Genomic DNA, 25891 nt, shown 5'->3' with positions numbered 1-25891 from the left:
CGAGTTCAACCTGAAAGCCTGGGACTAGGAAGGATGGGCCCTTTACTGTAGGCTCACCCAACAAAGCGACTAGCGTATGATGTTAGTCTTTCACCAAGAATCTGAACTCACTTGTCTCTTAGAAACTTCGCGCGCGAGGTTATCCACCTTAGGGCAAAAAAAATTGAGCCAGACTCACGCGACTAGACTCGAGTGAACCCCGCTAAGACTCGAAAATGAAATGAAATCAGTTTGCGGGGGCTCGAGTAACGGTATCGATTATACCGATGAATTATATCAGCTGCCTTATAGTTTTATTGAAATCGTGAAAAAATATCGTGTTATCTCCATTTATGCATGATGAAACTCATAATTAATTATCATTATTTTTTTAATGTCTTTTGGGGGATTACAGAGTGAGAAATAAGAATTAATGGGTCAAAATATGGCCAGGGTAAACGAAGAATTGTTCTAGATAGCGGGGAGTTCGATTTATCCGGGTTTTGAGTTTTCACGGTTCTCGAGTTATATTCGAGTAAAAATGACTGAAAATTACGAAACCGCAAAGTCGCGTAGTTCGGGGATTTTGATTTAGCGGGTTTCTGCTGTACTTGTGAAACTTGTTTCTTTTTCTGACCATAAAGATCTTACGGGCTTAATTTTCTTCTAGTTTCCGGAAAAGGACCTCACATTTTGTTTATATACAGAGAGTATATACATAGAGAGAACGAAGTACACAAACGAAGTTCATTCTTGAAAATCTAGCACATCATTTTAACAACTTTCACAGCCTTGTTAAGATTCCTTGTTATCCTTTAAAATATTATTATTTTAATTCATTTTTTTTTTCTTTCGATGTTTTAGTTTTTTTTTTTTTTTTTTTTTAAAGGGTGTTTCCTTCCGCATCGCACAAATTACATCTCGCGTCCTTCCCCGCTGTGACCGCAAATAATTTTAATCATTTCCCGGTTACTACTGGATGTTTCACTCTAAGGGTAAACCAAAATACAACTCACATGTTTCTACAACTGGACAAAGACATAACCAGACTAACCGCCGTTTTGGGCATTCAGGATCTTAACACTGGTATGGTCTCGCTAAGAGAGGTTATAGTGGTTTCTATATTGTTTTTTGTCTTTTTATTGGTTCTTGTTTTCGCTAGAGTTATTATATTGTAGCTTTAGTTTTCAAGCACAATGGATGAACATAAACTTTGCTATGATATACGTCGTTTTACTTCTGTGTGGGAATCTTTTCTGAAATGATAATTATCATATACATCCATTACACGGTCAATTTATTTTCTTTGAAAAACTTGGAGACGCCATTGTGACAGTGCAAGTCTATAAAGGTTTTCAAGCTTTAATTACCATGACTTATTTATTTTGTGATAAATTACCTTCTATCATACAAAAATAATGTATGCAAAAGCGTGATCCCTTTGCAAACAACAGGTCAACATCAACAAGAAGAAGAAGAGAAAGAAGAAAAGTCTAAGGCTTTTCAGAGTTCCTAAGGAGCATTGGTTCCTGTCTCATCAATGATGACGGATCACAAAGAGCTGTCTTGATCACACACGCTTGACTTGACCTGTAAAGTACTACTTTTAATTCGTACTTCCTAGTGATGGCTTCAGACCGGTTCTTGTGGCTTGGTTGGCTTGGATTCCGTCCTCAATTCCTTCAAGTTCTCAACGGTCCTCGATGGTTTCTCTTCTTTATTTGCTCCTATTTTTTCACGCAAAGCATCGTCGTCAATGGAGTTTATTCTGTGTCTATAACAACGATTGAGACGAGATTCGGCTACACAAGGTACGATAACAGTGTGTAAATACTAATAATGTATTGGAATCCGCAGATATGAAGCGGTACACAAGAGTGTTTAATTTAATTGAAGTGTCTAACAACTCTATAAAACCGCAGATTTTTCTCAAATTTGCGTTACATGAAAACACACATATATTTTCCTCTTTGTCGCAACTTTTTTTATCTCCCTTTACGCACCTAAAGAAAATACTATTTTGACCTATCAGTTAAAAACTGTCGCATTTGCATTCCGTGTGTCATTTTAGAATTTTTTTTCTTGCTATTCAGATATGCGTATTTGGAACATTTTAGTAACTTCTCTTTTTTATGGGACAGAAAGTCCTTGGAAAATTAAAGTATTCCTAATTCTTGTGCTGTCATAATGATGTGTTTTTAATAACACGGTTTGTTGGTCTTTAGATAGATAATCTAATGATTGCTTGAAACAATCCTCGAAGTTGATCAGATCATGTATTCTTCTGTTGCACAACACACTTGAATAAAGAGGCCCTAAGATAAACACCGCTCCTAAAGATTAATACGTAACCTAACGTTTTTCAAGGAACTGTCTCAGTTTCAATCTTTTGCAAATTTGATCACCACAGAATGGCTTCCATCACGCGCATCGAACATAAATAACGTGCCACTTAAATGGCTTCCTGTCACTCAACCTTTTAATTTTAGAGACATAACATAAATTAATCAGTGCATTATATGGCGTGCGGCACGGATCTGATGCTTGTAACATTGCACCCCGGGAAATATGGGAAAAAGATCATGCAATTGTTAAGGTCTGATCCTGACCGGAAAATAAGAGAACAATAGTCTGATGGCGGGGTACCGATATGACTGTTGTAAGATTTCTGAAATCACTGTGAGACTCTGATAATATAATGTAGCGGTAGCTGTTCTATTATCTCTATGTTATCCCCATCTGCGTCTTGCGGCTTAATTGTAAATAAACTTCTAAGGAAGACCGCCCTAAAGGGCATTGTAACTTGCTTGTTTATAGATTGGGCTCCAACATGACCGGAATATGGGATTATTGTAAAGATTGATGGATAGCTTGTTTTGGATCGAGTAAGAGACCGACCATTTAATATCTGACGTTAAAGACGCCTCCCCCCCCCCCCCCCCCCCCAAAAAAAAAAAAAATAATAATAATAATAAAGAAAGAAAAAAAGAGCAAGCCAAAATTTCCTAAAGAGAAAAATCAAGGCAAAACCCAAATCTCTGGAAAAAAAAATAAAGAAGCAACCCTTGGCGACCTTGGCAATGGAAACGGTCGAGCAAAACAATTAGCCACGAAGAAAAATATTAATCATTTAAGCTTCTATAAAATAAGCGGGAACTTTGACCTTTGCATGGTTGATCTGAATAAAATAAGAGGTAAAAGGTAATACATAACAACGACGCCGAGGATAAATACGCATTTAGGGGGAAGGTGGGGCTCTGATTCCGTTACTTCATAAAATACTACAGCCAAATTAATGAAAAAAAAAGGTGCTATGCTCGTTCGATGTGACTTATGTAGAATTCGGAATGTTGACTATCGGAAATAATCTAACTAATCTATACTTGGTTATATCCACTTGTGGTATAAGAGACGCATCGGAATTTATGACTTAAAATCTTCACAATAATCTCCCATCCTGATAAGATTACAAATACGCAGATTGATTGAGAAGACTTGCGATTTTTTACGTAAAAAAATATCGGCGCTTGCAATGCCAAGATAAGAAGAATTACATAAAATTTTTAATTCTTTTCTTTTTACATTGAGTCTGGTCTGTTCCTCTTATTAATCAATGTATATTTGGCTTATTTTATTGCATTCGAACAGCTTCTCGATCGTTTCTGATACAAGCATATGGTCTCCTTACTTGTGTATTCATTCTACAAAGGGGAACTATTTCATTCCTTTTGGTCTTAACATTCGCAATGCAATATTCTAACCTCTGGTTAAAATTGGTTTAGTGCTTAGGGGGATGAATGTGGGTGGTTTTATGGCTTTCATCGAAATCCCTATTGTTCGTATTATCAAATGATCACCCACGCTTTTAGATTAATTTCAAATTAGTAATACCTCATTAGAGAGTCTTAACTTTTTCACGATTTACTCAAATTAATTTCCAATCCGAAAAGACGGAGGCTAGTCTGAATAAGTCCATAAGAATCTATATGGTTCTCTTGGCTTTTCATCTAATATGAAAAAATGCATCTACCAAACAACGAAATCTTATGAGGCCCTCAAAAATAACTCGAAACTTACGTGGATCTGCAGCTACTGCCTATTTCCAAACTTTTCAACTACGCACTTCATGAGTTCGCTTGACTTCACAACAACAACAACAACAACAACAACAACAACATATTTTATTAGCACCCTCTATTATACAGATATTACTTATTAAATAAGAAAAGGAGAAAAATAATTATAATTTTTATAATTGGGCACCAGCAGCATTAAGAAATAGCATAGCTAATCGAGCTTAAGCGGCTAGGTCAAGCGGAAAATTGCATGGGTAAACAACATGATACATCAATATAATATCAATACAAACAGAAACGAAAAACAGACGACAATAGATGCACGCACAAGAACAAAACACGCACAAGCAAGGGGAGGTCGATTATAGGGATCATTTATATATAGGAGAGAATCTTAAGTTTGTAAATTACAACAATAATAGAGTTAGCTTTTGTAACGATCTAAAAGAGAGCTGATCATTAGTGTCTTGAAACTGGAGCGAGATTCACAAGTTTTAACGAGTTCACCACCCTGAAATGTGCCACCGACGAGACCCCAGCTTTGTTCGCACCTATCATGACGTCATCCCCTGGTCACGGGCGCTCCACTTGTGGCGAGAAACACGGCAAGAAAAACACCATCTCTGTCCTCTGCGCAAACATAAACAGCATTAGAGGAAAACGGCTTGAGCTCCAGTCTCACCTAGAGACCGAAAAACCTGACGTTGTTGCCCTGCAGGAAACAAAGATTGACTCGCACATCCTAGACACCGAACTCTTCCCCCCTGAACTGGGCTATTCTATATTTAGAAAAGACAGAGTACTCGGCGGCGGAGGAGTTCTCCTGGCCATAAAATCAACGCTTAGTCCTATTTGATGTGATGTTGATACCAAGAACGCCGAAGGAGTCTGGGCCAAATATTAAAACAGATCTTCCAGAAATACCTGGACGCCGGCAACCTGCCCCGGGAGTTGCGCATTGCGAACATATGCCCTATACACAAGAAAGGCGACAGATCTCTTGCCTCCAACTATCGTCCAATTTCTCTTACTAGCGTTATTTGCAAGATACTAGAACACATTGTGTGCTCGCACATAAATCGACACCTAGAAGCTCACCAGATCTTATCTGACCGCCAGCATGCCTTCAGGAAAAAGCGCAGTTGTGTGACACAACTGTGTTTTGTCATAAACGACTGGGCCTCAGCCTTGGACCGTGGCTTACAAACCGACGCCTTTGTGTTAGACTTTGCGAAAGCTTTTGACAGCGTCCCCCACGAACGGCTCAAGTCCAAACTATACAGCTATGGAATCGGTGGCCAAACCTTGAAATGGATTGATGCCTTTTTATATGAGCGGTACCAGCGTGTTTGTGTCAATGGGGCAAAGTCAAGCTGGACGCGGGTTACATCAGGTGTGCCCCAAGGTACTGTCCTTGGCCCAGTCCTGTTTAACCTGTTTATAAATGACATACAAGAATCTGTACGGTCCGAGATCAGACTCTTTGCAGACGACTGTATTTGTTACCGCACTATTAGATCGCGAGAGGATTGCGAAGAGCTACGGCGAGACATATCGAGACTCGCGTCCTGGGCTGACCAGTGGTCCATGAGCTTCCAAGCAACCAAGTGTAACATGATCCGCATCTCAAGGAAGACCAGAAACAACATCAACCACCTGTACTATCTGGAAGGTGTAGCCCTGGACTTTGTTGAGGAAATAAAGTACCTCGGAGTCACAATAACAAGGGACCTTCGATGGAACAGACATGTTGCTGAAACAGTGAGCAAGGCAAACAAGATCCTAGGCCTACTTAGGCGGAACCTGCACTTTTGCGACACGAAAGCGAAGGAAGCAGCCTACGTTGGCCTCGTTAGGCCGCTGTTGCAATATGCAAGTGCTATCTGGGACCCGCATACCAGCAAGCTCATCGTCGAGATCGAGAAAGTCCAGAGGCGTGCAGCACGCTTTGTTACGGCAGACTTCTTCTCCTTCGAACCCGGCACAATGACGCGCCTCCTTTCCGAAGTGGGTTGGCAGCCACTCGAAGACCGCAGGCGCACCTCATCATTGGTGCTCCTAAACAGTGGCCTAAATAATGCCTCTATCCTGCCACTCGAAGATCTGAGGAAACCGTCTCGCGCCTTGCCCCGCACTCAACACTCTGAATTCTATACTATTCCTAACGCTAGAACTGACATATATATAGTTTTTTGCCCCGTGCACTGAGACTGTGGAACAACCTTCCACAGTCTGGAATTGACATGAGAGGCTGCCCAGAGGCCTTCCACGCTGGGCTTTAGACTCGGCACTGCGCTGCGCACTGACATATTGTATAATAGGTTGCACAATTTCTTAAAGTGAAGATGTACTACAATAGCCCGCAGACGTGTTACACTATGCGTCCAGCCGCGGCCGCCACCTTGTTTTGCACTGGCGCTCGAGAGCAGGAAAAGCGCGCGTCCAAATATACCAAAATGGGTTTCTTAAGTATATTTCCGAGTAATCTGAGCAGACTAATATTAAAAGAATCATAGAGTTTTAATCCAAGGGAGACTCGTCACAGCATGCGCAATCTAAGTGCGCAAGCGATCGGATAGCCCTACAGACCATAAGGTCCGGAGGACTAACACATACTCCCTACCCCCCCCCCCCCTCCTCACACGCGCTCCCTTTGCTTGTCTTTCAGCTTGATGACGGGAGTGCTAACAAGCTCGTATGACATCGCCGCTCTACTGTTCACGCCATTCGTCAGCTATCTTGGCGCCACTCGCAAGAAACCGCTGATCTGCGGTACCGGCATGTTCATTATGGGTCTAGGCTTCTTTATTTTTACGCTGCCTCATTTCTTCTCGGGAAAATATGCATTCGGTGAGTTGTCGATGAGTTATCGATCAACAACGCTGCTTGGTATGGATTTGTGATAGTCACGATGAATGAAAATTTCGCGCATAATATTCCGCCTGCCCTGCCCGGGTCCCCATCCGGGGAAGGGGGGGGGGACCCATAAAAACAGACATAGGTGATCGTCGGCAAAATCAGTTTATCAATAAAAACCCAAAGGGATAGCACTTTGGTCATAGGATGTGGTCGGAGCACATTTCAAAATCCCAGAGATAGCACTATAAAAATACCTTTTTCAGCATTTTTTTTAATTCAAGCCTTGTTCTCTAAGAACTACTTTTAATTAATTCATAACTTAATTCTTTCTACTTTCGTTTCATTTGGTACTAGGAGCAGGAACTTGTTTCCCAAAATTGTCATATGTTACGTGACACAAAGAAGGAGATATGGCGATAACCCTGGCGATAACAATTGCCGATAACCTTCCGACTATTGGCGAACAGCCGAATGCCCTTCGGCGGCTATTGGCGAACGTCCGTTCGGAAAATGTTTTTTAGATTTGGAATAGCGTTCATTCATTTGAAAATCGTATACTCTACAAATGTGTAAAATATTTGTGTTGCACATTGCTTGAGAATTTTTGTGACGACTTGTGTGCCACTGTCCTTTTTGTTTTATTTGAATACTATATCCTCTATTATTTTATAGACTGATTTATATGCTCTTGGCGATGGAGAATAAGCCGTTTTTATTGGAGAATTGGTTGAATTTCATAGCAATGGATTTAGATAGTTACTGGAATCTTTTTTGCATTGATTTTTTGCGCTAGTTTTAAGGAATTCAAGCGCGTACCCAGCATCGGCTGAGGGGGGAGGGGGTGCGGGTACCCAGGATTGGCTGAGGGGGGGGGGGAGGGAGTGCGCGTACCCAGCATTGGCTGAGGGGGGAGGGGGTGCGCGTACCCAGGATTGGCTGAGGGTGGGGGAGTTTGCGTACCCAGGATTGGCAGAGGGGGGGGGGGGGGGGGGTGCGCGTACCCAGGATTGGCTGAGGGGGGGAGGGGGTGCGCGTACCCAGGATTGGCTGAGGGGGGGGGGGGGGGGGCTGCGCGTACCCAAGATTGGCTGAGGGGGGAGGAGGTGCGCGTACCCAGGATTGGCTGAGGGGGGGAGGGGGTGCGCGTACCCAGGATTGGTTGAGGGGGGAGGGGGTGCGCAGTCATAGGTATCATAAGGAAAAAGCATAGTATTTAATAAGAAATGACCCACTTTGTGGCCGCCAAGAAGGGGGGGGGGGTAAACCCCCTTGTGTACGCGCCTAAAATCAAAGTCTTATTTAAAAGTTTAGTCGGGTTTTCGTGTATTATCTCTGCGTTGCATGAGATTATCTGTTTGCAGAGCCGCAATAATATCTGAGGGTGTGAACTAGGTCCAACCTTTCAATAGTCCAGTTTCGAAAAGGGCCTGAATATTGTTTGAATTGGGATTCTTTAAAAAAACGGCCAAAGACGCTTTAAAGTGGCCAGAGAACACGCAAAAATGGAGCATAAACTCAAAACTAGACTACATTTTTTCAAGAAAGTTTTTTCTTTTTTTTTTTTTCATTTTTCACTTTTTTATGTTTCGTAAAATGTTTACCGTAAGATCAATAAAAAACTGGATTTCTCACGCAGGCAGCCCTACGCTTTTGTCAAGCCGGAGCGCTTGTCACGTGATTAATGTAAGTCCCCCATTTTAAATCTGTCACAGGCAACCCATCGATTACGTCCGCATCCAATCTTTGCGGTGCAAAAAACATTTCCGGTGTGAGTCACGAGGACATTCACTGCATAGACGGGTCCCGTAGTCATCCGGGATACTACGCGCTGTTCATCACGGGTATGTTCACGATAGGCGCGGGTGCCTCGCCCCTGTGGAATCTTGGGACATCTTACATGGACGAGAATGTCAAAGCAAAGGCGGTGTCCATGTACATCGGGTTCTACGCATGCGCAGGCGTCATAGGTAATACAAACAGTCAACGTATTGGTGTTTGTATGTAATACTCATATATGAGTCATAGGTAATACAAATATTCAACGTATTGGTGTTTATATGTAATACTCATATAGTTTTTACTGTAGCTATCAAAATACCATTAACGGTGTGCACGAAAGGTATTTTATTAAAATATAAAAGTTGCTGTACTGATTTTATATTGGATTTGCCTCGTATTTTTCGCTGGCCCTTACAGATGAAATTTAATAAAGGCTGATTTAGACAGCACATGTTGTCTTATGTGACTTTGATTTAAACACAACTTTCGTAGTCGACATTGGAGCTGATTTACACTCTACGACTTGATTTGTAGAGGTAACGCGTGCAAGTCGCATACGAATAAATCGTGTCGTCTAAATCAGCCTTTCTTAGAATGGAGAGCGGTAGAGGAGACAGAAGGAGGGAAGGAAAAGGCTGGGGCGGAGAGTGGGATGAGAGAGGCATGTGGTAGCGTTGATCCCTTCTCTCTGACACGGCCGGTCTTGCTCGATCTTGCTCTTGCTACTCGGGGGGGGGGACTCAAGGAGAAAGGAAGCTCAATGAATTTTCTTTTACGATTTTTTTTATTATGGAGCTGATAACTAGCGTCAGGGGCTCATAAGTAGGGGCAATCAACTTCCCCACATTTTCGTATTTCGTTGCTCTCTTCTTTAATATGAATCCAACCTTGCCTACGAATTTTAATTCTGGCTTGCAATTCTTTTGTTGAACAAACAAAACCGAGGATAATGGATAAAAAATATTCTTCCTATCTAAAATTTTCGCGTGCAGCCTCACGTCACTCGCGCGCGCGACCAACGTCAGCGTATCTGATTGGCCCGTTCGTGCGCGCGCGTCTAAAAATAGCTTGATCCTAGGAAATGCTGTGACACTTATATAATACAGATGATTGCCCCTACTGGTGAGCCCCTGATAGCGTTAAATTCAAGCTTATGTTGTGTTCCTTTTCCAGGTGCCGGGATAGGATTTGTTCTCGGAGGTGTTTTTCTTTCCATGTACGTAGACCTTGGTACCCAGACCTCACTGACACCCGAGGACGAGGGCTGGGTTGGCGCCTGGTGGCTAGGGTTTGTCATTTGTACCGGATTCTGCTGCTTCTGGAGTCTTTGGCTCGTCGCGTTCCCGAAAGAGTTCCCCAAAACGGAGGAACTTCGTAGCCAGGAGAAGAAACTAAAAAATGTAAGAAACTGCAAACAATGTTTCCACTCAGTCCCATGTCATAATTACCATTCCATTTACCCCTTCCAGCACTATCATGACCACCATCACAATCACCACCCATCGACATCGTTATTAATGCATATATCCACCTGTGGTTATTAATGCATATCCACCTGTGGTTATTAATGCATATCCACCTGATCATATACCAGCCCGCAGTGACGGCAGACGTGGGCTATGCCAAATTAAGGGACCTGCCTAAAGCGACTAAAGTTATCGTCCTCCGTGTCCCGTTTGCGGCAATCACCCTGGGTATCACCATCGAGTCTTTTCTCGTTGCCGCGATGACGGCTTTCATGCCCAAGGTCATCCAGCAGCAGTTCCGCTTCTCCGCGTCCTTCACGAGTCTGCTGATGGGGGGTGTGGTCATTCCTGCAGCCCTTGGCGGAACCTTTATAGGTACGACACAAAGTATTTAGTATTACCCCTAAACGAAAACGTACCCATGGGGCGTGGTCATTCCTGCTCCCTTTTATAGGTACGACACAAAGTATTTAGTATTACCCCTAAACGAAAACGTACCCATGGGGCGTGGTCATTCCTGCTCCCTTTTATAGGTACGACACAATGTATGTAGTATTACCAGGGGCTCATATAAATGTCACAGCGTTTCCCAGGATCAGGCTATTTTAAGAACGGGCCAATCAGCTACTTTGACGTTAGTCGCGCGGGCGAGTGACGTGAGGCTGCACGCGCAAATTGCAGTTAGGAAGAATATATTTTTATCTATTATCCGTCGGCTTTGCTTGTTTACCCAAAGAATTGCAAGCTAGAATTCATAGTCATAGGTAGGGTTGGATTCATATTAAAGAAGAGAGCAACAAAAATTCAAAGTACCGAAGAGAGAACATAGCTTTTTGTCTGAGACTGCGCATGCAGTTGAGCTCAGCCAAAACGTCAACACAAAGGTTGAATGTGATTGGCTCATCCGCGCGTCTATAAAAAGCCTGATCCTAGGAAACGCCGTAACACCTATATAGTACCAGAACAAGGGGAAGTTGATTGCCCCTACTTATGAGCCCCTGGTATTACCCTTTTCCAAAAACGTACCCATGGGGGCGTGGTCATTCCTACGCCCTCAGTGGAGCCTTCATAGGTACAACACAATGGATGTATAATAAGGCCTAATATTATATAAAATAAAGGACTAGCACATTTTTTTTCGTGCGCACGAACTCTTTTCAAGCCCCATAATTATCTCATGGAATGTAAATATAACACGATGACTAGTCTACGTCAAAATAACTTGCTACATTTTTTCAGGATCATACGTGTGCAAAAAGCTGCAACTAGGTCTGTTGGGAGCGGCCAAGATGTGTTACATCGTGAGCACAGCCAGCCTCATCATGTGCTGTCTAATGTTCCTCTACTGTGACAGTATACCCCTTGCTGGCGTGACTGCAGAATATGCCGATAGCAGGTATGAGAGGGGTGGGGTAAATATCCTGTCCCTGTACCAAAATACCACATGTCGATGATATGATATGATGCCATCATATTCACATTTCAGCTCCAATGGCGTGACGAGTCTATGTAACGCCGAATGTGATTGCTCATTGGTGGAATATAATCCCGTTTGTAGTGCCGGTGTCACTTATTACTCTGCTTGTCACGCGGGCTGTTCGTTAGCTAACTACACATCAAAGGTACGTATAACACTTAGCAGCCTGGTACCTGCTTCTTGCCGGGTTTCCTGTCCTGGGAGATGATCCGTGAGGCGACATGGGGTCTGGGACGATGGTTTCCTTTGACATTACAGTCCTTACCAAAGACAGAAACCCTGATTAGAAACTAGGCTTATTACGCCTTCGACTAGGCTGGCGCAGTATCATAGATAAGATGTATCAGAGGGCCGTTGTTATCGACCTGTGACCGCTATGATCAATGCGTAAAGAAGCCATGAAATATATAAAGGCTAGATTTTCAGAAAGTCTTCCATGTGGATCGAGCTTGCGCATGCGTGTTAATTTTATTACCGACTATCGATGTTCTACGGTTCAATTCAATTCAAATTGTTAGTTTCCAAACAAAAATAGTAAAATGCTAGCAGAGCTTTTCTTCCTTTTTGTTGTATTCTCGTTTCTGGTTTATCGCTGAAAACTGCGAAAACAGCAGGGAACGCAGCAACGTAGAGAAGGAAGGATAACATTGAAACTAATTCCTTTTCTTTTGTAGATATTTAGTAACTGTTCGTGCGTGGCAGACGCCGCTAGTGTGACCGCAGGCTCATGTCCATCTGGGTGCGGATACGTGAAGCCTTTGCTGTTTCTCTTCGTCTACTTTCTCGTCATCTTTTCTACGTTCTTTAGCTCGACTCCTGGTACTGTTGTCACGTTAAGGTAAGGGCTTGCTGACAAACAGCATTTACACAATTGATTGGTTTGTGTGAAATAGAATCCCAGGATATTTCGGTCGCTGTTCATTATCATCTTCCCTGCTAGCAGAGGCCTCTTTTCTCTGTATTTCGCTGGGCTGGAGTTCGCGAGGAAAAAATACCTCTGCCATGGGTCGCAAGTTCGTTTGATCAAACCGCCGTCCACGATCGTGGACGGGAGATCCAGAGCGCATGCTCCGTTCATTAATTACTGGCAACTGTTTGAGCCCACAATGACTAGCGCATGCGTGAAACGTATACTGTATCCGCTGCGGGATAATAAGCCCGCATTCGAAACGGCGTCCTCAGTAGAAATATCACGCGACGAATTATAAAAGAAGCCATTCAATGCCTTATCTTCATTCAGAATTTTCTCTCTTTTGACTAACGAGTCAATCTTCCGTTTACAGGTTTTGCATATTCTTCTGGAAATAGCTAAGTTTACCAAAAAGTTTTGTAACATTTTCTTCGGGTCCAACTGTGCGATATTTACATTGAAGAAACTCGCCTGCCCAGATGTCTTGAAATTAATCCCACAAACAAGACAAAACTCGTCTTTGCTGCGTTTGCTGCTCAATCTTTTTAGTGACGTTTTAGGTGATTGAAATTGAACAGTTGTTTTCTTTTTTCGAAGAGGAGAACTAACCAGAGTTTGATTCATGATTTCCGACTAAACCCATGCAAAGCATATTAGCATGTTGACAGCTTTCGCGCGATGGTACGGGTTTTGAAACGTCGGTCGCTTATTAACGCTCACGCATGCGCAACAAAAACAGTTTCGACCCATGGCAGAGGTCCCTTTTCCTCGCGAACGCCAGCACAGCGAAATACAGAGAAAAGAGGCCTCTGCTAGCAGGGAAATTATCATCATCATTATACTATATATTATTAAAATCATCGACGGACAAATTGTTTATCCTTTGTGTATGTAGAATAAATTTTTTTTCTTAATTTATAGTCTTGGAGGTTGATGTATATCATCCTCGTCCTAGGGTAGCTTAGGGTCTTCAGGGTGATTTACAATATGGCGTCTAGCTGGCGAAGACACCATATTGAAAATTACCCAGAAGACCCCAGGACAAGGTTGGATGCATATACAACATGTTCATGTGTTCAGGGGCGTCCCAGATGACCAGCGGGCTTACGCACTTGGCCTTCAGGCATGCGTAGTACGGCTACTAGGCTCCATTCCCGGACCAGTGGTGTTGGGAAGTCTGTTGGACGCTACGTGCTCCCTGTGGCATCATGGGTAAGCCAGTCTTCTAAGGCATCACTAAACCCTTGTTGTTTGAGAGCTCATATTTGGCACTGAACATCAAATCAAATATTTGTTTTTCTAGATGTAAGGGCGAGGGAAACTGCCTGGAATACAACAACAAGAGTCTGATGCTAGTCATACTCGTCATGAGTGTTGTCTGCAAACTGGTCACCACACTCTCATACTTCACAGCACGCGCTTTTTGTCCGGCCAATGAATCAGACAAGCTACCAAGCAGCGAAAAGCTAGAATTGAAAATTGAGTCTCTTGATAAGATGTTGGAAATGAGTGAAAGGGTTACAAGGCTGTAGAATCCAGATGTCCTACTGTAGGTGTAAAGGTTACTATTGAATGTAGTACAAAGATGCAGTGCTGGAAATCCAAAGGTTTTAAAGTTCTCGATCTAAAGATGGTCGCTAAGCAAACAATTTGCGGAATTTTCCTGTGTAGAATCCAGGACAGGAGAGGAAAAGAAGGAAAATGGTTGCATCATTGTTATCATCACATGTATTTATTAGTCAAGCATATTTGAAATTCACACATAAAATGAATTCATATAAGCCTTCTATTTAATTTCTTCTTAAAAACTTAACTACGTGTCGAAGCAGGGGGAGTGGCCAGGGGGCTTGTTCCCCCCAATATTTTAAAAAAATTATAAGGAAATTACCAGTAGGGGTGTACTTGTGTGGCCCCCCTTTTTTTTTTGTTCCAGCCCCCCCCCTCCCCCTGATTATTTTAAGGCATGCTACTACCCTCCCAAAATCTTCAAGCTCCTGGAAATATTTTATATTAAGCCATGAAGTACACAAACAAAATACAAGTTTATATGTTAATCTTTGAAATGATGCCCGTTCAAGCCTGGTGTCAAGTATACCTCTTCTCAATAACAGACCAATCTACACAATTATGGCTTGACAACACAAAAAACAGGAGTAGAATTGCACATACTTTTATTAGCAACTTCTCTTTAAGTGATTTAGAAATTATGTACAAATATATTTACAATAAATCCAATCATATTTGACAAGTGTCATTGATTGTTTGCTTACACAAACCCAGTAACATGCCCTCCCTGCAGTCTTATCCTCGTTTATTTGTCAAGGATGAAATAAATTATTTCACGTGTTAAGGATCACCAGGCTACGAAAGCCTCTATCTTCAAAGTTTTTTTTCTGATGGTACAAGGAGCTTTCCTGCTAGCAGAGGCCTCCTTTCTCTGTATTTCGCTGGGCTGGAGTTCAAATAAAGAGAAAAGAGGCCTCTGCTAGCAGGAAAACAAGAAGCAAAAGTAAACAAGCAAAGGTAGATGCTCTGGTCACCAGGGTAGTTAAGGATGCAAAATACTTCTTACCGCTTGTGCCTTCTGGCACACTGGACCTCAAAAAAAGTATGAGAACAAATCAACATACATAGATTGATAAATTAAAAGATTGATAAACACAAATCTCTGAAAATTTTCAAAAAAACGTCCAATAAAAAGGAATTCTAAATAACATATAATAAACAGTACCCTTGGTACCAGAGCCTCCAGACTTCGCCCAGTGACGCTTGTCACTGCATTTTGGCTGAGTGTCACTCGGAGAAGTATGGAGGGTACCAGTACCCAGGGTAAATAAACAGCAAACTATACTATAGAAGAAAGTAAACTAGTTCCTTTTAGCAATAAGTCTAACTTCACAGCAGATAATATAAAACAGATAATATCAATAAATTATCGAATATGTGATTTGAATAAGTTATTTGAAAATTTAAATAGCTTACTTACCAAACTCCATTTGTAACAATAAAAGAAGTGATTTATGGTGACAGTAATTTTGGAGAACATAACATAATTCATATCTAACATGATATGTTTTTTTAGAACTTCCCACTAACCCTGTGAATCAGGGATAAGAAGCTGATTCCCAAAAAAAAGTTCCAGAATAAATTCAGCAAATACTTAAGCATTCTCTATGCATTGTCTTAAGCATTCTCATATAAAACTAGCACAACATGGGGTGTTGCAAACCAGTCAAACCTCTTCTTATATACAAAAGATTAATAAAATTATGTGCTTTAGCATGTAAACAGACAATGAAACATGGTGTTTCCATGATAACCTAGTCAAGAGAAATGTTTCAAATAAGTAACTAAGAGTCATTCCAAAATATTTTTTAATGCCTGGATATGCCAGAATAGTCAATTGAGTTAAAATCAGTTTGATTTCAAGCAAACTTTCATATCTTGTTATAGTTTGTAGGAACAAGTTGCAAAGTTTGTTTTGCATTTGGAAAGTCTGATATGTGCTTCTAATGCAACTATAGCAAGTTTTGAAACATTTCAAGATAAGTTTTCAGTTACTTAATCCTTTACTTATTTGTGTACACACTTGATTACGCATTGATTTCCTTATTCTGCTTAATTTTTGCACTTACGACTAGCAAAAAATAAAGTCCTATATATATAAGGAGATTTAATAGAAATAAGAAAAATTGATGACAGAAATTGAAGGTTCTATTGGCATCTCCTAGTAAGGAAATGTCATGAAACTATTGATGATGACTAGAAGCAAAAAAACTTTTCTAATTCAATATATTGGTCCTGTTTCAGTATATAAAAAAAAGTCACTTCAACAAATTCGTGAAATTGATCCCCGCAAACACAATTTTTCTCCACGATGGCAAAATTAAAGACATGGGAAAGGTGCTGAGAATTTTTTCACGAATATTTAGACATGCCAAAAAAGAAGGTATTTGTTGTCCAATCAAAAATATGATTTTCTCCTACATTGCCTTTGCTATTTTGAAAACAATTTATTTTGCCCGAAAGGCCACGAGTCGAAAGTGACAGTAATTTGAATGGGACCCCCTCCCCCAACGAATTTTATCTTACTAAGCTCTTCTCCACTTATTACAACTGAGCATAAAAGTTTTCTCTTCTTCCTAAAAAGGCCTCCTTTGGTTTATTCAGAAGCTACTTGTAGATAGAGAATCTCTTTAGGTGTTGATAACAGTGTTTGACATAGTAGGTGATCTAGATGGTCGTTCTTGCAACATATCCAAATCGTCAAACAATACCCCTTCTCTATTGTGCTCATACAACATTTTAACTCCCTCATTTGAACCAGTATATATCGAGCGAACAACGTGTTCAGGTACTAGTCGATTTCTCCTGTGTTTTGCTCTCTCAAGCACCAATTCTAGCGGTATATGGGGAAGTCTTTTTACTCGAATAACGTAACCTCCTGTTTTCAACCTGTTCATGTAGTCAATGAGCTCCTCATATTTGACGCACGTTCCCTCGGCCACGAAACTTATTTTCCTGTCCAAAATCCAATCAGTGAGTCGAATAGCTATCGCTCTAGCAACTGGGTAATATTCTTCGACCCGATCTGAAGAAAATCCCTTTAGAATTCCCATAATTTCGTCAGTGTCAACATATGCGTAGTTCGCATAAACTTCATGCGATTTGATTTCGTTCTCGATAATCGTTGTTTTTCCTGCTCCCATAGGCCCAAGAACAAAAACAGCCTCACCGTAATATTTAGTGCCTAAGAACTTTCTCTTCCATTTGGTCTCCACCTCCTCTATTTCGGTCGGAGATATCTCTCCGAGTCCACCATTTTCGTTATGAGGTTTGTAGGTCGAAACACTGGCAATCGGTGCACCGGACAAATTCTCTTTCGAAAAACTCGGTGAATCTTTCATTGCTCGACAAAATATCGATCTTGAAATGTCCCTGGGTACTCTTGGAAGTGATATGCGAGATGTGAAGATGGAAAGGCAGCGTGAATTGTGTAAAAACAGAACATTGGTTAACCTTCTTGATGCCATACTCTGTTAAAATTTCACCACACACATGACTGTTCAAGCGAGCCTCAACGGGGGAGGGGAAGGGGGCTGGGCAGATTCAAACAAACACCAAATTTTACCATATTTTTCTTATATTTCTCATCGGTTCCTCATTTAATAGATGCAGTGACTCAAGAGTGATTAAAAATCCGATTTAGAAGGCCAAACGAGTTAATAAACGTTGGTTGAGTTTAGCAGGCAATACGTAAACAAAATACTAAGTGTTGCCGTAGGTGGGCTTCCTGTGTATTACCCGTGAGAGCTTCAGCAGTTTCACACTGCGTGAGTCTTCACAGGTAACCCAAGCACTCGGTTTGTATTTTAGTACGCAAGAGAATTTGTATAGTGATGAAAAAATGGAAAATTAAAGAAAATAGACTTTCTAGTGGACTCACTTTATTCATGTATTTTTTGGGATCTCCCCTGAGTTTCCCTTTCAGCGCCCATACAAGACGTCTTGTGTAGGGTCGGTGAAAAAGGGAAACAAGTGAGTAAAATGGGCCCATAGTAGTTAGGAGAGATCCCAACGAGACAAAAATAAAGTAAGCCTACTATGAAGTATATTTTCTTTAATTTTCCATTTTTTATCACTACAAATTCTCTTGTACTAGAATACAAACCGTGTGCTACACAGGTGGTCACCTGTGGAGTATTGCGTGACTTTTCAGTTTCCCTGAAAACTGTCGTTTTATATGCTGGGTAGGCTGAGGCTAAATCGTTTAGTTTCTCGTTTATGTGTCGTGTTACCACGTCCTTTGAGGTAGGGCAAAAGGGGAACCAGCTCCGCCGCCCCTGTAAAGGTTCAGAAAATAAATCTTAGAATAATAACGGACGGGGTGAAACAATGTCTTTTCATCGACAAAAGAGTTTAGGTCTATAGCGGGTTTCCCCCCACTTTTTCTTTCCACTTTACTTGTCGCAGTACGGCACTACAAAATGCCCTCGTTTCCTAAGATACCCGACGATCTAAAAAGCAATTTGATACCCTCTATATACCTTTGATACCCGCTATTTGGTTTCATGGCTGTTACAACCCTACTAACAGAGGGGTATCCCTAGTGTCTTATTAGTATTGTTTGCGTGCGCAATCGCGGTTATTGGCTACTCGGACTCAGAGACTCAAGCCGGGAAATAAACTGCTTGAAAGCAGAGAGAAAGAAAAGCTCTGCTATCAGAGTAGGCTGATACTGTTTATTTTGAGCAAAGCGCCTGTAGTTTCATGGGTACCTGTGATGCACTGGTCACCAGCGGTTTCTTTGTCCTTTGTTAGAAAGGGCTAAAAACATTCAGCCTTGGTTGAAAGTAAAACAGCTCAAGAAAACGCGATTTTAGAGAAATTTATTTAAAAGAATTGCAGAGTAGACCATGAAAATGTACGCTATCCTTCTTGCTTCTATGATAGCGTTCGCTAGTGGGTTACAGAAACAAACCAAAAAGGCGGAGAAAGTCAAACTAGCAGTTTATTACAACAGCAAGAACCCCGAGTTTCGCCGCTTCATGGTCGCACAACTTTACCCGACTTCTAACAAGATTCCCAACATTTTAGACATCTCAATGGTGCCTTTTGGCGATGGGAAGGAAATCAAGGCAAAAAGTGGCTTTCAATATTACTGTACCAATGGCGCTGAAGAATGCCTTGAGAACTTGATCCAAGCGTGTGCTGTCGCCACAGAGAATAACCCCGAGATTTTGACATCGTTTGTCGGCTGTTTGTCGTATTATGATGGGAGTGTGGATAAAATAGCGAAGTACTGCTCAAACCAGATCAAAGACTACGAGAAGGTCGAGTACTGTTTGAAAAACACTCAAGGATTAGAAGTGATGCATTATATGGCAAAGAAAACAAGTGGTCTTCAACCTAAGATGTCTCACTCGCCTTGGATCACAGTGAATGGGGAACACAGCGAGTTCATTCAGCAGCAGGCCATGGAGAACTTACTACAACTGGTTTGTAGTAAGTACAAGGGAACCCTTCCTTATGCTTGCAAGCATGACGGCCAAAAGAAGGTCACCGCTTGATGCACCTCTTTCAAAAAGACTTACCTAGCAACCAAACTGACATTGAACGGTTATTTGCATTTTCTAGAGTTTTTTTTACCAATTCATAGGAGTTCTTTTTATTCAAAGTTTTATGTTATTTTCGTACCTTCAACTCTATAAATGGTTTCCATGGATGCGGGGTTACGAATGGTCCCTAAAGCTACCTGTAAAGAATGTTTCAAGAAGGTACGCCAGTTTCTTTAATTAGGGAGTATTTCCAATCGGATCTTATGTGTTTTTTATATAAGTGAGAAATAGGTAAAGATTTGCTTGGGTAGGAACGCCCCATGCTCGAAGATCCAGCGTACACGGGCACTCCCAAAGGTCACCCCCGCGGACCTTCGAGTATGTGAACTCCCCAACGGCTCGAGGATAATATTAGAAAATTACTTGTCTCGGGTTGACATTCGTAACTCCTATCTCCCGACTTGCTGGTCGGTCTATTTTAAATATTGAAAATATGTTAGAAAATTGTAAATGATTTGAAGTAACAATAGTAAGGCTTTACTCAATATAAAAAAGTGCTTACAATGAAGAGCTAAAACAAAATGGCTGCTAGTCTAATTAACAATCTGCTGACCAAACTCAGGCTCAGGCCACAGGAAGCCCAAGAATAAAAAAATGTCGTATCAGGATTCATGTTCAATCTACTAAGCTGCTATAGTGCAAGAAAATGGTGCATAAAAAAGTGGTGGATCGTTCAAATTTATGTAACATTTATGAAATTTGGCACAGTGATAGAGAAACTCACACTGAGCAATTCTGGATATGGACCCTACCCCAAAAATGTATACTTACAGTTTTATAGAGGTGGAACCAATTTCCCGCCCTGAAAACCTTAATAAAACCAATATTTTCATGTTACGATCACAAAACTTAACCTAGTGATGGATATTAACATAAACTACAGTTTAACGAAAAAATAAACCACGCCCCCTTGATACAGTTTTAGGGGTGGAATAAATTATTCCTTCAATCCTTCAATAACATTTATTGTACAGCTTTCAAACTCCACATAATTGTTGTACTCTTTACAAAATTTCATTCGAGGTATGGACCCACGCCCAGATGTGACTACTTACAGTTATACTAGAGATGAGAGGCAAATTGCTTATATAGAGTGCCTTTTCAATACAAACTGAGAGCTAAGATTCCATATACTAACTCATAATGGTATATTGCAACATATCAATATTTTGGTGACCTTAAAACCCGCTCGGTCAATCTCTTGGAGGCCTGGGTCTAAGAAGTTTATAGGATTAGTAAGAAAAAGATTTGACCAAGCGAGCAAGTTTTGCTTAATAATTTTTGCCGGCGAGTCTCAAATTAACAGGAATCAGTATTTTTCACCATGTTTTCTGAAGATCGGGGAGCGGAAAAACTTAAGCTCTTCTAAATATGGGCATCTATGCCCATATAAGGCAATACATACGAAGGACACTATCCGTGGGGAATATGTTTGATATGGATATTCCTAACCGTATAGCCACGCCCCTATTGTACTTACAGTTATACTAAAGATTATATGAAGGAGGAATATCGCTTATATAGAATGTCTTTCAATACAAACTGCGAGCTACAAATCCACATTTTTAATTATATTGGTATATTGCAGGATAGAGTCGGAGCGTATAACCACGCCCATATAGCACTTACAGTTATACTAGAGACAGCATAAGGGTATATAATATATAACATACATATAGCACGCTCATAATGATCAATAAAAGCACAGAACTGTTGTTCGACAGGAGTGATCTTGTTGCGTATATACCACGATGTCACAAGTGTACTTACAGTGCTATCAGAAATGAGATAATTGTTATCAATAGCTGTGAATTGGACTTCTCCGGGTGCAAGTGAGGTGAATAATTGCGACGTTGAAGAAATGGCGAGGGAGTTGTTGGAGAGAGTAATCGGAGCACTGCATATCCAAAAATGGAGCACTATCAACCTGCCAGTCATAACGGTAGGTAGAGCCACTCCCAGTACAAATCAAATGCAGAAAAAAGGCATAACTTCATTGTAAAAAGTTGAAATACCAAGCATGCATACTGTATGTGCTAGTTGTAAAAAGACACAGACCTTCTTCGAAATCAAAATCGATTGTTGTTTTTTTCGTACGTTATGCATTATCAAACCTGTTAATATCACTTTATAGTATTTTCGCAAATTACTGGCTATTATGAAGCTCTAGGGCCTAGGGCGTTTTTGTTTCAAGACTATTGATTAGGAACGTGCATCATCGATTATTTTTTTATTTGACTTGTTCCATGATCAATTAATTCAGAACTGCCTTTGATGATGTCTTCACTCAAATTTTATTTATGTGACCAGACCTCGTTCTTTCGTGGAAAAGGTAAAACGAGTGCGTGGAATGTCTGGGAGGCGTTCCCAGAGGTCTCATCGGCTTTGACTGCCTTATCAGACCTTCCGAACAAGGAAACAGCTCTAGCAAGCATCGGCACCCTTGAACGCTTTGTTGTCCTCCTCTACTCCAAGATGAGCCAGCTCTCCTCGGTGAACGACGCCCGGAAGGAGATGGTTGCGAGGAGATCCCGCCTACATTCGCCGCCCTTCTACAGAACTAAAAGAGAGCGGCATACTAGGCTGGCTTTTGCCGGGCGCAGTATCTCGTGGTGCAGCCTGTCATGCCCTCTCCAGCCGAATGGGGCTGGGAATCCTCCGACAATGGCACCTGGCGTCCTCTATGGAGTCTTCTTCCTCCAATGTCAACCCAAAGTAAAGTAAAGTAAAGTGCGGCTGCCAGCCCGATAAAGGCTGCAAAAGAAGATGCATCAAGACGGGGCTTAAATGCACTGCTCTGTGCAGGTGTGGTGGGGACTGTGAGTGGCAATGAAACAGAGACAGGTAAGAATTGAATTGGGTTCTGGAAACTAAAAAAAACCAAACGGCTTACTGAAACGTTTTTTGTTATATCAACAGTGCTTCCCCGGTGGACACGGGAACAGATGTTGAACATGTGGGTTAAACAACCCACATGCTTATGGGGCCCCACCCCAGTAAAGTATTCTTCAGTATATTGCCTATTCTTTGTTTATTATTGGTGTTGCGGTGAACTTAATGATTATCTTAAATGCAAAAGTCAATTAATTTCAGCTTCCCAGTTTTTTTAAAAAAAGGTTCAATTTGTTTCATCTCATCTAGAACTGTTAATGCCATATGGGCAATGCCCTGCACTTTTTTTTGTTTTTTGATAGACCAAACATTTGTGAAACTGTGTTAGTATGTGCAATTGTCACGTACAGTTCGAATGGAAGGACTTTCTTTCTTCAAACTCCATCTGTACCATCTCTAGAAGGGCTCTAAGTACTATAAGGGCATGGTTAACCACCCCTGCAATATACCAATATCGGCGAGTATATTTATTTTTAGCTTGAAATGCGTATAGGAAGGCACAAAAAGGTGGAAAAGCGACAATATACCTCCATTCCTGTGATCTCTAGTATAAAAATAATACCATAGGAGCGTGGTAATGCAATAGATTATATCCGGTAATATACCAATATAAGTAAGCATGTGGATTTGTAGCTCATAGCTCGTAGTGAAAGGCAAACTATATATGCGATTACCTCCTTCGTGCCATCTCTAGTATAATTGAAAGTACAATAGGGGCGTGGCTATACGGTTGGGAATATCTTGCAATATACCATTATAAGTTAGTATATGGATTCTTAGCTCTCAGTATGTATTGAAGGGCACTCCTAAGCAATATGCCTCTTTCGTATTATTTCTAGTATAACTGTAAGTACTCACATCTGGGCGTGGGTCCATATCTCGAATGAAGTTTTGTAAAGAGTACTACAATTATGTTGAGTTTGACAGTTGTACAATAATTAGTATTGGTTTTAATGCTGATTAAAGGAAATAATTTATACCATGAAAAGTATTGGTTTTATTGAGGAAATAATGGAAATTGATTCCACCTCTATAAAACTGTAAGTATACATTTGGGGGTGGGTCAATATCCAGAATTGCTCAGTGCAAGATTCTTTATCACTATTCCAAATTTAAAAAATGTTCCACAAATTTAAACGATGCTGCACTATTTTCTTCCACTACTAAGCATGTACCAAACATTAAATATGAAGCCGTTTTCAGGGTAAGATGAGTTTAATTTCACAGAGATTTAAGTGGAATTAGCTTGCTACTTATCAATTGCGCTGTTGGATGTTTGTCAACAGAGTCTTTGTTCGTATCATCGGCCCGAAGATCGCGAGCCTCAATTCTCTATCCTCGGAAAGGATTCGGGCATATTATATTCGTATTAAATACGAACAAAGACCCTGTTGACAAACATAATCCACTTCATAATCCGAGCCCTACACCCCCAACTACGGAAGCCCATGAGGGCCACTCAAGGTTTCCGTTAACAACATCTCACCTTTCTTTCACGACTTTGAACTATTTGCGTCACGACAACTCACTTTGAGTGTCACGACAAAGCACTATTTGATTATCGCTTAAAACATTGCAGGTTTAGTTCACCATATCGCACTTTGTGTCTCAAAACATCGCACTTTGTGTCTTAAAAAACTCATCATTTTGCCTTTGCTTAAAACATTTCAGTATATCGTTCACGACATTCAACTTTGTGCTTATAACATAGCACTATTTGTCTATTGCATAAAATATTTGACTTTGTGCTTTATAACATGGGACTTTGTGTCTTAAAAATCTCGCGGTTTGCCGAGTGCCCAAATTATTTCAGGTTTTGTCTATTGCATAAAATATTCAACTTTGTGTCTAAAAAAATCTCGCGATTTGCCGAATGCGCAGATCATTCCAGTTTTTGTCTGTGCATGAAATATTTAACTTTGTGCTTCATAACATGGGACTTTGTGTCTTAAAAAATCTCGCGATTTACCGAATGCGCAAATCATTTCAGGTTTTGTCTATTGCATAAAATATTTGCATGTGCCATGACGCAAGCCTGCGTCGCACAAAGTGCGTTTGCAAAAAGTGAGTTTTTTTTCTACATAGACCAGCATGCTTTTCGAATAGACTAGAAACGTAATTGCGAAATCCTGAGCTTAAATTGAGATATATAAGTAAATATAAATATTAAACCAAGATTATAAGCCATAAAGCTCAGTGAAATAAATAGCATTGTTGATAAGACAAAGTAAAAAGTTCAGCATTGCGACCCATTGTGAGTCGTTGCCTAAGATATTATGGAATGCTGTAAATGATTGTCAAAAAAGTTAGATATTATTAGCATTAATGCGATGAGCCGCCTAAGTTATAAACAAAGTCAAATGCCGTGATTTATCGTTTGGAGGAAAGGCTTCCGATGTAGAGTTATCATTGGGGCCGTTTGTAGTCCCGCAAGGCAAGCTAGAGGTACCTGCATCTGTAGAACACTGAATAAAGCTCGAGCGAGCACTCAACCAGTTCAGCCTTTGATCCCGTATCTCTAAGGCTCCTTTTCCTCGGCCTATCCTGAAGTTCTGTTTAGTTTTTAGTCCTTGTAGGAAGCTCACAGGGCATTTGTATAGAATCCAGCTATTTGATAATTCTCTTCAAATTTGTGAAATGAAGTTCTAAAGCACAAAGTGAAATATTTTATGCATAGACAAAAACTGAAATAATTTGGCCATTTGGCAAATCGCGATATTTTTTTGGACACGAAGTACCGTGTTATGAAGCACAATGTCAAATATTTTATGCACAGACAAAAACTGGAATGATTTGCGCATTCGGAAAATCGCGAGATTTTTTAAGACACAAAGTACCATGTTATGAAGCACAAAGTTAAATATTTTATGCAATAGACAAAACCTGAAATGATTTGCGCATTCGGTAAATCGCGAGATTTTTTAAGACACAAAGTCCCATGTTATGAAGCACAAAGTTAAATATTTAATGCACAGACAAAAACTGGAATGATCTGCGCATTCGGCAAATCGCGAGATTTTTTTAGACACAAAGTTGAATATTTTATGCAATAGACAAAACCTGAAATAATTTGGGCACTCGGCAAACCGCGAGATTTTTAAGACACAAAGTCCCATGTTATAAAGCACAAAGTCAAATATTTTATGCAATAGACAAATAGTGCTATGTTATAAGCACAAAGTTGAATGTCGTGAACGATATACTGAAATGTTTTAAGCAAAGGCAAAATGATGAGTTTTTTAAGACACAAAGTGCGATGTTTTGAGACACAAAGTGCGATATGGTGAACTAAACCTGCAATGTTTTAAGCGGTAATCAAATAGTGCTTTGTCGTG

General features: G+C 40.8%; 3 protein-coding genes across 3 annotated transcripts; 2 read left to right on the top strand and 1 right to left on the bottom strand.

Annotated features, from left to right (window-relative positions):
* The first annotated feature begins 852 nt into the window (after positions 1-852).
* LOC5513718 (solute carrier organic anion transporter family member 4A1) lies at positions 853-14791 on the top strand. The gene is made up of 11 exons (XM_032383243.2): positions 853-1065; positions 1434-1790; positions 6724-6905; positions 8627-8881; positions 9867-10093; positions 10288-10534; positions 11399-11555; positions 11646-11781; positions 12311-12474; positions 13627-13758; positions 13850-14791. The coding sequence occupies exons 2-11, from the start codon at positions 1606-1608 to the stop codon at positions 14076-14078; spliced, it is 1914 nt and encodes a 637-aa protein (XP_032239134.2). The 5' UTR covers positions 853-1065; positions 1434-1605; the 3' UTR covers positions 14079-14791.
* LOC116618977 lies at positions 14701-17632 on the bottom strand. Its single transcript, XM_032383244.2, has one exon. It carries the CDS (start codon positions 17577-17579, stop codon positions 16743-16745), a length of 837 nt encoding a protein of 278 aa, XP_032239135.2. The 5' UTR covers positions 17580-17632; the 3' UTR covers positions 14701-16742.
* Positions 17633-18962: 1330 nt separating this feature from the next.
* On the top strand, positions 18963-19616 carry LOC5513759 (gamma-interferon-inducible lysosomal thiol reductase). The gene has a single exon (XM_001633906.3). The coding sequence runs from the start codon at positions 18963-18965 to the stop codon at positions 19614-19616; it is 654 nt and encodes a 217-aa protein (XP_001633956.3).
* The last annotated feature ends 6275 nt before the right edge of the window (positions 19617-25891 follow it).

This window comes from Nematostella vectensis, chromosome 4 (genome assembly GCF_932526225.1).
Source record: "Nematostella vectensis chromosome 4, jaNemVect1.1, whole genome shotgun sequence".
NCBI lineage: Eukaryota > Metazoa > Cnidaria > Anthozoa > Actiniaria > Edwardsiidae > Nematostella > Nematostella vectensis.
This window is presented reverse-complemented; position numbering and strand designations above follow the sequence as displayed.

Excerpts from the sequence above, each read along its gene's own strand:
- LOC5513759 (XM_001633906.3), top strand. The coding sequence starts at position 18,963 with ATGAAAATGTACGCTATCCTTCTTGCTTCTATGATAGCGTTCGCTAGT.
- LOC5513718 (XM_032383243.2), top strand. The coding sequence starts at position 1,606 with ATGGCTTCAGACCGGTTCTTGTGGCTTGGTTGGCTTGGATTCCGTCCT. Across the intron at positions 10,094-10,287 it reads AGGAGAAGAAACTAAAAAAT|CCCGCAGTGACGGCAGACGT; the intron begins GTAAGAAACTGC and ends ATCATATACCAG. Across the intron at positions 12,475-13,626 it reads GGTACTGTTGTCACGTTAAG|GGGCGTCCCAGATGACCAGC; the intron begins GTAAGGGCTTGC and ends TCATGTGTTCAG.
- LOC116618977 (XM_032383244.2), bottom strand. The coding sequence starts at position 17,579 with ATGGCATCAAGAAGGTTAACCAATGTTCTGTTTTTACACAATTCACGC.